Source organism: Nycticebus coucang, chromosome 9 (assembly GCF_027406575.1).
Source record: "Nycticebus coucang isolate mNycCou1 chromosome 9, mNycCou1.pri, whole genome shotgun sequence".
Taxonomy (NCBI): domain Eukaryota; kingdom Metazoa; phylum Chordata; class Mammalia; order Primates; family Lorisidae; genus Nycticebus; species Nycticebus coucang.
Window position 1 is genome coordinate 26,309,968 of NC_069788.1, and position 12,602 is coordinate 26,322,569.

The following is a 12,602-nucleotide window of genomic DNA, read 5'->3' on the forward strand; positions in this document are numbered from 1 at the left end:
CCTTGGTTTGTGTCACACTTTGTGGGGGCAAGATATGATTGCAAGAGGGACTTTGCCTAACAATTGCAATCAATGTAACCTGGCTTATTGTACCCTCAATGAATCCCCAACTATAAAAAAAAAAAAAAATTTTTCATGACACAGACCTAAGATTCTCTTAAGGCACACCAGTGTGCACCAGCACCAGCACACTGGTTGAAAATCACCGATACAGACCATCAGTACCCTTAACATCAACAGAAAACAGAAGCATATTCCTATCATTCCTATCAATGAAAATAGTTTATGCTTGATTGGGAAAAATCCCTTCCTGAGTCTAACATCCTAATCAAGTGTTCTCTTAACTTACATGTCCCCAGAGGCAATCTTTCTTTTTTATAACTGTTTCTATTTTTTTCTGTTCAAATATCCCTATATTAAACTCCTACTCTCATTACCCTCTTACCTTGATTGTTAGGTCTGCATCCTGGACTTCAGTCTTGACTCCCCCTATGACCGAGTCCATTCTACGAATGGTGTTTCCTAATTACCACGAGCTCTAGTCATAGAATCAAAAACATCTAGTGGCTCCCTGATGTCTAAGTAACTACAAATTGATCCTTCTATATTCACTTTCATCTGATCTAATCTCTCCAGTTTATCCCCTATAGGACACATGCCTACAATCCCACCCTGTACTGTGGGAAACCAGACAACATTTCTACTACTTTCAGGCCCCACCCCTGACATTGTTCTACTTTTCATTAATTCTTTCTAACAGTGTCTTTGTATTCCTTTCTCTCTGTCGTCAGTGAAGACTAGAAAATCATTCTGAGACTTTTTGCTATGTTTAGTGCTGCTTAGTTTATACTATAGCAACAAATAAGATTTTTAAATAACCATTTACAATACGATCATTGGAGGATGGTGTTTAGGATATCACATTTTGGACACTGCCGTTTACACAAATGTGTACATATAGATTCTTTCCCCTTCATGTCTCATAGCTGGTGTTTTATTACTCTCCTAATAATTTAATGGATTTTCCTCTGTCCTTTGACTGTTAAAGTAGTTAGCATTCTCTCAACCAGGATTTCTCACATATTTCTTACAGATACCTAAGTATCCATCAAATAATATCCCACAACAATTGCTGATCTGTGTCCTTTTTCCCAACTTCAGTCAAGATCTCAGAACTTCAATTAGTCCTTAGTTCTGTTAGTCAGTAAGTGACATCATGGTTAACTTCAGTGGTAAGTACAACAATTAATTAAAAACTTTACTTTTAGTCATTATAAAATATACTGACTATAAAAAGTAGCTGTAAGATACAGCAAAGAATAAAATTCAACAGGAGGTGGGGAGAGCAAAATAGAAGGGGGAAATGCCCCCCAGGAGGGGGTATTTGTTTAGGTTTCTCAGTTTTTCTCTCAGAATGTGGGCCAGTTTGTTAGGACTCCACAAGGTAACTGTGTACCCAGAAGTCTACACAAGGCTCCACTTCTTTTGGAACATGGCTCTCATACTCAGTAACAGTAGGGAAAGTCTGAATACCATGTCACACCAGCTAAGCCATAAGCAGATTTGGAAAAAATGTGAAATAAAAGCATTTAACATGGCTTTTACGTCAACTATTACAAGGCAAAATGTGATCAAAATTATCCCAAAGCACTTGGCACATCACAAAGAGAGGTTTGAATTTGAATTTAATTTTGTCCTTAGTGATCACAAAATTGCAGAGTGTCAGAAATGTATACCATCAGAATCACGGGTTTTAGTAATTTGTAAATCTGCTGGGCTTGATGGAACATAAACAGGTAGCAAGGATGAAATAAAATACAGACTTCACAAACTAAAGGATACGTTTACTATTTTTAGAAATGGTGGGTGAGGTTTTCTATGGCAAGGTAGAATGATGAATGCTCAAGAGTTTTCCAAATGTGCTTTTTTCAATCAGTGTTTTTGGTTTTCAAGAAAGCCTTATATGCAGGCAAGAAAAACATGAGATATGTTGTTTTTGTTCTGTGTTTTGTGAAATTACCACTTACCTGAGGTAATTCTGACAGTTGATTTCCATCCAACCAGAGATCCTTTAGATGGAAGAGAGCTCCGATTGATTCTGGCTAAAACAAAAAAATTAATGTTATGGTAACAACGATCCAATTTTCAGTCTTCCATTGAAGCAAGAAAAGAATCCTAATTCATCAGTTAATAACTGTGTTACCACAGCAAATATTTGCTGGTACTTCTCTAACATCACGGTCCCTTCCTAAAAGTACCCCAAACTTTCCCCCAGAATGCCAGCTGTTCCCACCAACTCTAATCTGACCTCCCACCCTGGAATCACAATTGTCAAACTGTGACACTGAAGCATGTTATCTAAGGCTCCCAAGCCGTATTTGTGGAAACACTAGCTTCATGATCATCCCTACAGAACTCCCCGAAGCATTTTGTGATCACTAACTAAGGACAAAATTAAATTCAAACCTCTCTCTGATACAGACTTACCAAATTATATATTTCATTATTTCCCAAATCAAGTTCTTCTAATCTCCGTAGCTGGGCAAGTGAGCTATTTCAAAAAAACAAACAAAAAAAAGCACTTAAGAGAGTACTTAGAAATGCGGAGCAATATAGTATTCCTCACTTGGACTCGTTTCCAAAAACAAGATCTATCTGGATTTTTATGGTAGAAAATACTAAAGGAAGAATTATTAAGAGGAGGTTGGCATCTCCCAAACTTTCCAGAGAACACGGACTCTTTTTTGACATAATGTTGTAGTCCTTTTTTTTAATATTTAAATTCATTCTGTACAAAAATCTCCTCTTATTTGCCCCAGAGACTCACTCAGGAAGATATGTAAGAAGATTCTCTCTCAGTTCCAGTGAAGCCAGGTTATAAAGACTAGAAATGAACAGAAGAAAAAAAAAAAAAGCATAAGGCAAATTCCTGAGATTCTTCCTGCTCCCCTCCCCCATACATACACTCGACAAGTAGCAAAAACCCTGTGCGCCACGTCCTGGGGTAAAAATACCTCCCACCACCACCTCCCACCCCCATAGAAACAATAGGATCTCTACCTTCTAAATTGTAATCTTAAAATGTTAATAAAACAGCGTGTCATAACTACAAGGCACCCTCGCACAAATACCTTGTACATGTGCTATGTGGAAATAACTCACCAGCCATTAAAAGACAACCACTCCCAGGACCAAGATAGCAGCCGAATATGTGCTTCTAGACTTGAGAATGTCAAAAATGTGCTGTTACCATAAAAACCGTAATGCCTTTAATCTCACAGAACTCAGAGCTCCTTTTCCAAACTGGAGTGAGAGACCATTCCTGTTTTAAAGCAGTGGACATCTCAGTCCAGAGAGCCCAATTGCTCTTTGAAGATCATAAATTCATACAGCAAGCAGTGGCAGTGCTAGGGGAAATCACTTTAAGTGCGTTAACGATGATGTAACAAGCACTTTGCACAGTACCTGGAACACAAGACTGATTTAATAAATGGGAGCTATAATAATGTTGCTTTTGGTTTTACTCAACCACAGAATGATGCCCTTTTCAGCAGATTCTCCTGCCTCTGAGGTGTAATCAAGTCTGTTAGGAGCACAGTGCAGTGAGACAGATGCTCTCTCCAGACGCTGATTATTTGGGTCAAATCTTGAGAGAAAGCTGCAATTCCACGTCACAACAAACCCTCACACATGCAAGTTCTGTCAGCACCGGCACAACATACTGGTTCAGAAAAACCCCAGCAGGCACTGCCCTAAACTCTACACCAACAGAAAACTCACATTTCACTGATACCACCATAGTCACATCCAGATTTGGAGGAATTTTATTTCTGAACACACGGACACAGGAGTCAGACATTACCCAACACCCTAATCTGCCATAATCCTCTATTCTCTGTCTTTCCAGCAAAAAGCCGGAATCATGTGTACCATCAAAGCTGGTTTCATAACATTGGAAAGTATAAACTTAAGCGAACAGTACATATACGTGCTTAAAATGTGTTTGCCAGAAAATCTATTTTAACTGTACTACAAAGTGTACAAATTCTGTATCTCCTTCTCCAATTATAGCAAACTGAATAATAGCTTTCATAATTAAAGCAAAAGCAAACAAATAATTTTTCTTCTCTACAAAAAATCCTCGCTAGTAAGTAATCATAAATTTAATGACAATATTCTTCAAATAAACTGTAACTTAGGTGGGTAGTTGCAGTCACCTAGTTCTACTGTCTCTTGATGGAGAGTTTATGTAGAAGAAGTAACGAGGGCGTGGGAAGGAGGCCGGGAGAACACTGCCTAGTCCCTACTTCCCAAGGCAATCTGTAGCTAATGGTGAGAAGTAACACTTGAAAAAGGAAAAGTTTAAAACCAAAGGGCTTTGTTTTCAGTTTTAAATGTTCGCTAACCCCTACCCAGTTTTACGGGAGACGTGGCAATCCTTTGGCTTTTTTCACATTTGAATTTTTAAAATCAATGGTAGGACTGTCATTGTATCTATTCTAATTCATTGCTTTCCATACCTATTTTGACAAAATAAGACATTGCTAATAAAAGGAGAGAAAAGTCTTTCTTTGCTTCAAAAATTTTATTTGTCATGTACCAGTAAAAGTATCCTAGCCTGGAGATGCTAGACCCTGTCTTTAAAATAAATAAATAAAAAGGCGGTTCCTCGCAGGGCTCTTTGCTGAGTGCTGGGCCAGGTTCCCACAGCCTGGTCTGGGCATCTCCTGCCTGCAGCATAGACGGAGCCACAGGGGAGAAACGCGCTGCCGACGTAGGACTGTGCAGGGCTCCTCCCGCCAGTCACCACCCAGCACACTGCCGCTACTGCCACGACTTGATTAGGAGAGCAGCGATGCTTTGTGAGAGGTCCACTAGTTAGAAAAAGGCAAAGTCACAACGCAGACCTGGCTGAAGGCCAAGCTTCCTGTCCTCACCTGGCAGGGAGGCACCCCCAACCCCGGCTCTTCATACTATGGAAGTCTCCAGTTGAAATTTTAAAAACATCTCTCAATTTTAGGTATAGACGTAAGTCCTACCTCTTACACACACTAGGAAACACTGGGATTTTTTGCTGTTTTATGTTATTTTAAGAATATGATACACATTTAAATTCTATCTTAAAGGCAAAGACATAATAGGTCTGTTGGGGTAATAGACAAGTCTCTTACTTTCTGAACCAATGTGTTGTGTCACAGTGAACATAACTTGTGTGTGTGAGGGTCTCTGGTGCTGCAGAATTGCCACTACCTGACCCAAGGCACGGGTCGCTATAAGCAAACAATGCTGAAACAAAAATACTGCTAACAGGCCTATGGATTTACAGCACAGTTCCCACCCCCATCGGGCTAACATCTAGACATAATACCTTGTTAAGTAAAAAGGTTCTGACTACAAAACCCTGCTGTTTCTATTGTTTGGGGGAATAGTAAAAATGTGGGCATATCAACAACAAAAAAAGTCATATTTTTGTTACCTTTCAAAACTACAAATTAAAGTACACTTAAAGTACAGGTTAAGTATCCCTTATCTGAAAGGTTTGGGACTAGAAGAATTTGGGATTTGGGATATTTTCAGATTTGGGAATATTTGCAACATGCAGAACTCCATTGTTGACCATCTCCCTAAGTTGACCCAATTCTCATAGATCAGACATGCCCACACATATGCAGGCCCAATTCCTTATGTTGACCAGTTTGTTACAATCCCCTGGGGTCAATTTACAGAGGATTTACGGTACTTAATCTGAAATCCAAAACGCTCTGATAAGCATTTCCTTTGAGTGACATGCTAGCACTCAAAAAAGGCTTGGATTTGGGAGTATTAAGAATTTCAGAATTTTGCATTTAGGATGCTCGACTATATACAAAAGAATAGCCTTTCTCATTTTAAACTATTTAAAATGAAGAAGCTTGGTAGACATAATCAGACTCCAGGGGCTACTGATGAAAGCCACTCTAAAAAGAACACACAGTCTGGGAAGCAGAGACCCAGGCCAGAATCCTGGCATGCTCCTCACTAACTAGCTGGGCTTCCTTGGCTGAAGCACTTAACTACAGGATTTCAAATTTTCCTTAAAAAAGCACAATCATATCTACCATGGCAATTAGGGCACAATATATTTTCCTTTCAAGTTAACAGAGCCAGTTTTCTGCCTTATTTCCTTAAGACAGTCTTTGTCCCTAAGTGCAGTAGGGTGCCTCCCAGTGTGTGTGCCTTGAGTCCGCATGTTCAGAAAGATCACTACAAGATGCTGTTAGTCACAGGAGTCGTCCCACTGAGGGAACCGGAACATATTCTTCTTAGTAAAGTATCTCAAGAATGGAAGAAAAAGTATCCAATGTACTCAGCCCTACTATGAAACTAATTTATGGCTTTCATATGAAAGCTATAACCCAATTATAGCCTAAGAATATGGGGAAAGGGAGAGGAGGGGAGGGAGGAGGATGGACAGAGGGAGGGTAATTGGTGGGACCACATCTACGGTGCATCTTACAAGGATACGTGGAAACTTACTAAATGTATAATATAAATGTCTTAACACAATAACTAAGAAAATGCCAGGAAGGCTATGTTAACCAGTGTGATGAAAATATGTCAAATGGTCTATAAAATCAGTGTATGGTGCCCCATGATCGCATTAATGTACACAGCTATGATTTAATAATTAATAAAATAAAAAAAAAGAAAACCTCCTCTGAGGATAGGCTCTACAACTGACATTGGCCAGTTTCAACTTACTACACATTGTCCATAATTGGTGCCCCACTGGAGGAATAGAAAGCAAAGAAATGGCTTGGAGGGTAGACTCTTAACTCCCATGTGAGCCCAAACCTCTGAGTACCATTTGGACCAGTCATTCTCGGTTTAGAGTATCATTAACTTTGTAGAATGAAACCACAGGTGTGATTCTCATCAGTAGCTTGCCTTGGGTACTCCTAGACCAAAATGTAGAACCCATCAGCTCATCTAGAAGATGGTTCTCCAGATTGTTGTAGTAACAGCAGACATAAAACAGAAGCTTCCTACCTCCAGAATCAGATTAGAGATGGTAACATAAAGGTGAACGAATGAATGGCCTCATTTCCTCATCTCTGAGAATATAGCTTCTTTAATCAAGACTTCAGACAGTGCCTTTCCCATCAAGGCAACCAATTCAATTCAATTATCTTTGCATCTCTTACAGCACCTAACAAAGAACACTCTACTGAGAAGTGTCAGGGAGGAGATCTGAACTTCTGTGTACTTCAGGACCCAAGCATTTAGTCACTAGAGAGACAAGGAGACCTGAACTCCACATGTTTTTATCTTCTATATAATATCCTACTTCAGTTAAAATAGGATATTATATAGACCCAAGAAAGAATTAGGTTATCTCTAATACTTTTAGAAATGTGACAAAAAATTAAACACTTGAGATGCAAGATGAGAACTACTAGTCTTTAATAGTTCTACTAGAACTACTAGTCTTTAATAGCCCTACTAGTGATAATTACATTAGCAACTAACTTTAAGGCAATGGTTTTACTGTACTTCATCTGAAATTCCAAATGCTCCAGTAAGTATTTCCTTTGAGTGACAAGCTGGCACTCAAAAAGTTTTGGATTTTGGAGTATTTTGGATTTCAAAATTTTACATTCATAATGCTCAGCCTGTATGTAAAAGAATAGCCTTTCTTTACAAGAATTGACTTTAAGGATGGGACAACCAAGACACAGAGAGAGCTTGAACAAAGTCTTGTAAAACTGATAAGTGGAAAGCCAGAATTCACTAGGGAATCTGCATTCTTAACCATTACATTCCACAGCTTCCAATTTTGTGAACAGGCAATAACTTTATATGTACTATTCAAAACAAATACTCAGTAAAGTTTTCATCTCACCTTTGTCCCATCAATCCAGCTTCCCACCATCAAAAATATTCTCATGAGAAATCAACTTTTTAAAAAATTTCTTATGTATTCATTTAGGACTTTCTTTTATGCAAAGACAAGGAGGTAGAAACATACTATACTCTTTTTTTTTTTGTAGAGACAGAGTCTCACTGTACTGCCCTGGGTAGAGTGCCGTGGTGTCACACGGCTCACAGCAACCTCTAACTCTTGGGCTTATGCGATTCTCTTGCCTCAGCCTCCCGAGCAGCTGGGACTACAGGCGCTCGCCACAACGCCTGCCTATTTTTTTGTTGTTGTTGTTGCAGTTTGGCCGGGGCTGGGTTTGAACCCGCCACCCTCGGCATATGGGGCCAGCGCCCTACTCACTGAGCCACAGGCACCGCCCTCTTTTTTTTTTTTTTTTTTTTTAATTAGGAAGGTAGCATCCCACATCTATTGGGTACTTTGCTTTCCTTACTTAACAGATTGGTGTCTCATTTCTTATTTGTACATACCAGTATTTTTTTTTAACAATTGCAGTGTCTCATTGTCTATATACAAGTAGACTTTAATTCTTTAAAACACTATTAACTCATTTTGCCCTTCAACTGTAATTTCTTTTTTTTTTTTTTTTTTTTTTTTTGTGGAGACAGAGTCTCACTTTATGGCCCTCAGTAGAGTGCCGTGGCATCACACAGCTCACAGCAACCTCCAACTCCTGGGCTTCAGCGATTCTCTTGCCTCAGCCTCCCGAGTAGCTGGGACTACAGGCGCCCACCACGACGCCCGGCTATTTTTTGGTTGCAGTTCAGCCAGGGCCGGGTTTGAACCTGCCACCCTCGGTATATGGGGCCGGCCCCTTACCGACTGAGCCACAGGCGCTGCCCCTTCAACTGTAATTTCTGACAAATTAAGTTCTATGCAATACTGCTGGAATAACCTCCTCTTCCTCCTCTGTATAAAAAACTTGATTTTTTATTCTCCTTTCAACTCCTACCATTTCTATAACCAAAAAGGAGGGGCCAAGCCCCAATATGCTCCTGCAGGAACAGAGTGCAGGCAGCATTTCTTTTCAGCATACTAACACTTAATGTTTTACACTGTCCATGATGGCGGGGACAAGAGTTACACTCTTTTTAAGTTGGAACGTAGGCCAACTGTATTTTTAGGATTCTATTTGAGGGACTAGATGAGTGGTTACTTTTAGGAATTTGCATCTGTTCTCTACTATGTTTAAAACCCTTTTAATCCACTTGGATTTTTTTTTTTTCCAAACTCATTAAGAGAATGAAGAGTAAAATAAATTAAGCCAGACCAAGCAAACAAATGGCTGTACACACTAAAACCATGAAAATACACAGTCTGCAAGCATTTATGGCAACAATATTTGATTGTGGAAAACAACATTGATGGGGGTAAGGGGGAGCTGCTTACACATTCGTAATAGCTCTGCTCATGTCAACATCAAATTTGTATATAAGGAAACTTTGGTTGCAAATTTCTTTATGGTGTGTGCCCTGGAAATCTTTTTAAATAAATCTTAATTTTTGTTTTTACTATTTTATACTGATTCCAAGGGAAGGAAGGCAGGGAGGAAGCGAGGCAGGGAGGGAGGGCATTAAATTCAGAAACAGCTTTCAAAAAAGATATATCCCTCTTAGACAGTACATACTCCTAATGCAATATAGCTAAGAAGCCCAACACCAGGCATGGTGAGCAAGGCCACATGGCTCACTGAGTTCAAGCTCACTCAAATTAAGGTCGTCATTCCCAACAGCAGCAGACACAAAATCAGACCCACACGCTCTAGTTCAATCTGCCAGAGAACCTAGGGGCCACTCACTTGCTCTCCTTCCATCAGCAAACTGTCGTAACTAAATGTTTACTGAGAATAACCATTTAGTGGCTGATAACTGTTTTAGGCCCTGAACTAATTCATTACAAATATCCCTTCTTCTCTAAGAATGTTATTTTTTTAGAAGGAAACTGAAACAGGGAGTAAAGATGTGAAGAGATGTTTAGGCTCACTCCTTTTCTGAGGGTACCTGTTTCTTTAATGGCAGAGTATGGAATCTCATGGAGAGAGTTCCCCAAAGTAAAGACAAAGCAGCATGTTCTCAGAAGAAACGCAGAAACGCAGAACCTGCGGCCAAGGCCATGTGTGGCCTTCTGGATCCTTGAGTATGGGCTTTTTGTCAGAATCCAAATTCACAGAACAAATCTTCTTAATAAATAGATTTGTTTGTGAAGTTTCGATTCAGTTGAGGGGCCGCGCTCAGGGACCTCACCACCCACCCCAGTCTGTCTCCAAGCGTTATCCTTCAGCAGGACCAGGCTTCAAGTCTTCCAAAAGTCCACTTTCTTCTTCAGTGAGAAAGAAATAATTCATAAACTATAAAAATATACCACTTTAAAGTACATAATTCAGTGGTTTTCAGTATATTTATTTGCAAGGTGTACACATATATAAAAATTACCACTATCTAATTCCAGAAAATTTTCAGCTCCCAGAAAGAAAGTTCATGCCCATTAGAAATGATTCCGTATGCTCTCCCTCCAATTCCCAGCCCCTCATACTAGACATCTGATATAAATGGAATCATACAATCAATATGTGACCTTTTGTGTCTGGCTTCCTTTACTCAGCACGTTTTCAAGGTTCCTCCATGTAACATACAGCAGTACTTTATTCATTTTGATGAATAATATTTCACTGTTATGGACATACCACATTTTGTTTATCCATTCAGCCATTGGTGAAAATTCAAATTGTCCCTACCTTTTGACTAATGTGAAAAGTGCTGCTATAAATGCTCGTGTATGAGGTTCTATGTGGATATATGTTCCTAATTCTTTTGCCTATACATAAGAAGGGGACTGCTAGGTCACATGGTATCTATGTCCAGGTTTGTTGAGGGAAAACCTACACAAACTGTTTTACAAATAAGCTGCACCATTTTACATTCCCAAGAACATATGAGGATTTCAATTTCTCCACATTCCTGACACCTGTTATCACTCATCTTTTTTATTATAATCATCCTGCGTGTGAAGTGATGTCTGTTGTGGCCCTGACTTGCCCTTCCCTGATCACTGACGATGTTGAGAATCATTTCATATTCTTATTGGCCATCTGTATACCCTCTTTAGAGAAATGTCTATTCAAATCCTTTGCCAATTTTTGAGCCGTCTTTTTATTACTAAGTTGTAAAGAATATTAAACATATTCCAAATACCAACCTTCCTCAGATATATAATTTACAAATATTTTTCCTACCATGTGGGTTTTCTTTTACTTTCTCCACAGTGTCCTTAAGTACACACGAGTTTTTAATTTTGATAAAGTCCAATTTTTTCTTTTGTTGCACAGACTTTTGGTGTCATATCTAAAAAAAAACATTCCTTAGTCCATGTCACAAAGACTTACCTCTGTTTTCTTATAAGAGTTTTATAGTTTCAGTTCTCATATTAAGAACCTGGATGGATTTTGAGTTAATCTTTGTGTGTAGTGTGAGGTAAGGGGTATCACTTCTTTCTATTGCATGTAGATATTCAGTTTTCCCAACAGCATTTGTTGAAAAGACTATTATTTCCCCCATTGAATTGTTTTAACACCTCTGTCAAAATCAATTAACCATGAATGGAAGGATTTATTTGTGGATTCTGACCTCTATTCTATTAATCCCTTGTTTATCCCTATGCTAGTACCACACAGTCTTGATTTCTGCAGCACTGTAAAGTTCTGAACTCAAGAAGCGTGAGTCCTCCAACTTTGATCTTAAGATTGTTTTGGCTATTCTGAGTCTACTTCCACTTGAATTTTTAGATTCATCTGTCAACTCCTGCAAAAAAGCCAGGGAAGATTATGATGGGGATTAAGATGAGCCTGTACATCAATATGAGCAGTATAGCTCTCTTAAGTCTTCCCGCCCCTGCACACACAATGAATGTCTCTCCATTTATTTAGGTCTTTTTAAATGTCTCTCAAGGATGTTTTCTAGTCTGTAGTGTGTATATCTTCTATTTCTTATGTTAAATTTATCCTAAGTATTTTACTCTTTTTGGCACGTGTAAACGTAGTTGTTTAATGTTGGTATACAGAAACAGAGCTGCTTTTTGTATATCAAACTTGTATCCTGCAATCTTGCTAAATTCATTTATTAGATCTAATAGTATTTTTGGTGGATTCTTAGGATATTCTACACACAAAGATGTCATCTGAAGAGTAACTCCTTTTAAAAAATAAAAAATGCAGTGTGTGCCTTATGTGAGTAGAAATTGATACAACTGGTCTGAAAAAAAAAACATTTTCAGTATTGAAATGCTATTTTGAATGACAAATTCATTTGCACACTGTACCATGATTTGAAACCTTCTTGATGCAAAATTATCCTTCCTGATTTTATTAGTGGAAGCTTCCAAGTGTTTTTAGTGACAGTAAAGTAAAAAGCCATTGTTCACTACAGTTTCCGAGGGCATATCTGAAATATCAAAGTTGTTCTTCAGATAGTTCTCTCAGAGCCTGCCCAGGTCCTGAACCGTGAGACACCACTGCTCGCCCCTCCTCTTTGCCCTTCCCTGCCAACTGGCATCTTTAGTGATATATAAAGTCATGTACTTTATTTTACCCCAACTTTTTCTAAAGCAGATTTAAAACTTGCTAGCGTGTAAAAGGTTCATGAAACAGAAAGCTAGAGGCCATGCAAGGGAGGAAGAAACTAACGTGCTC

General features: G+C 38.9%; 1 protein-coding gene across 1 annotated transcript in view; it reads right to left on the reverse strand.

Moving 5' to 3' along the window:
• LRRC1 (leucine rich repeat containing 1) overlaps positions 1 to 12,602 on the reverse strand; it is a 157,282-nt gene that overhangs the window by 47,596 nt on the left and 97,084 nt on the right. Inside the window, exons 5-7 of the mRNA XM_053602610.1 lie at positions 2,828 to 2,884; positions 2,488 to 2,551; positions 2,028 to 2,102 (exon numbers count right to left, since the gene is read on the reverse strand). Of these exons, the coding sequence (XP_053458585.1) occupies positions 2,028 to 2,102; positions 2,488 to 2,551; positions 2,828 to 2,884 (196 nt within the window). The remainder of the gene's footprint in view (positions 1 to 2,027; positions 2,103 to 2,487; positions 2,552 to 2,827; positions 2,885 to 12,602) is intronic.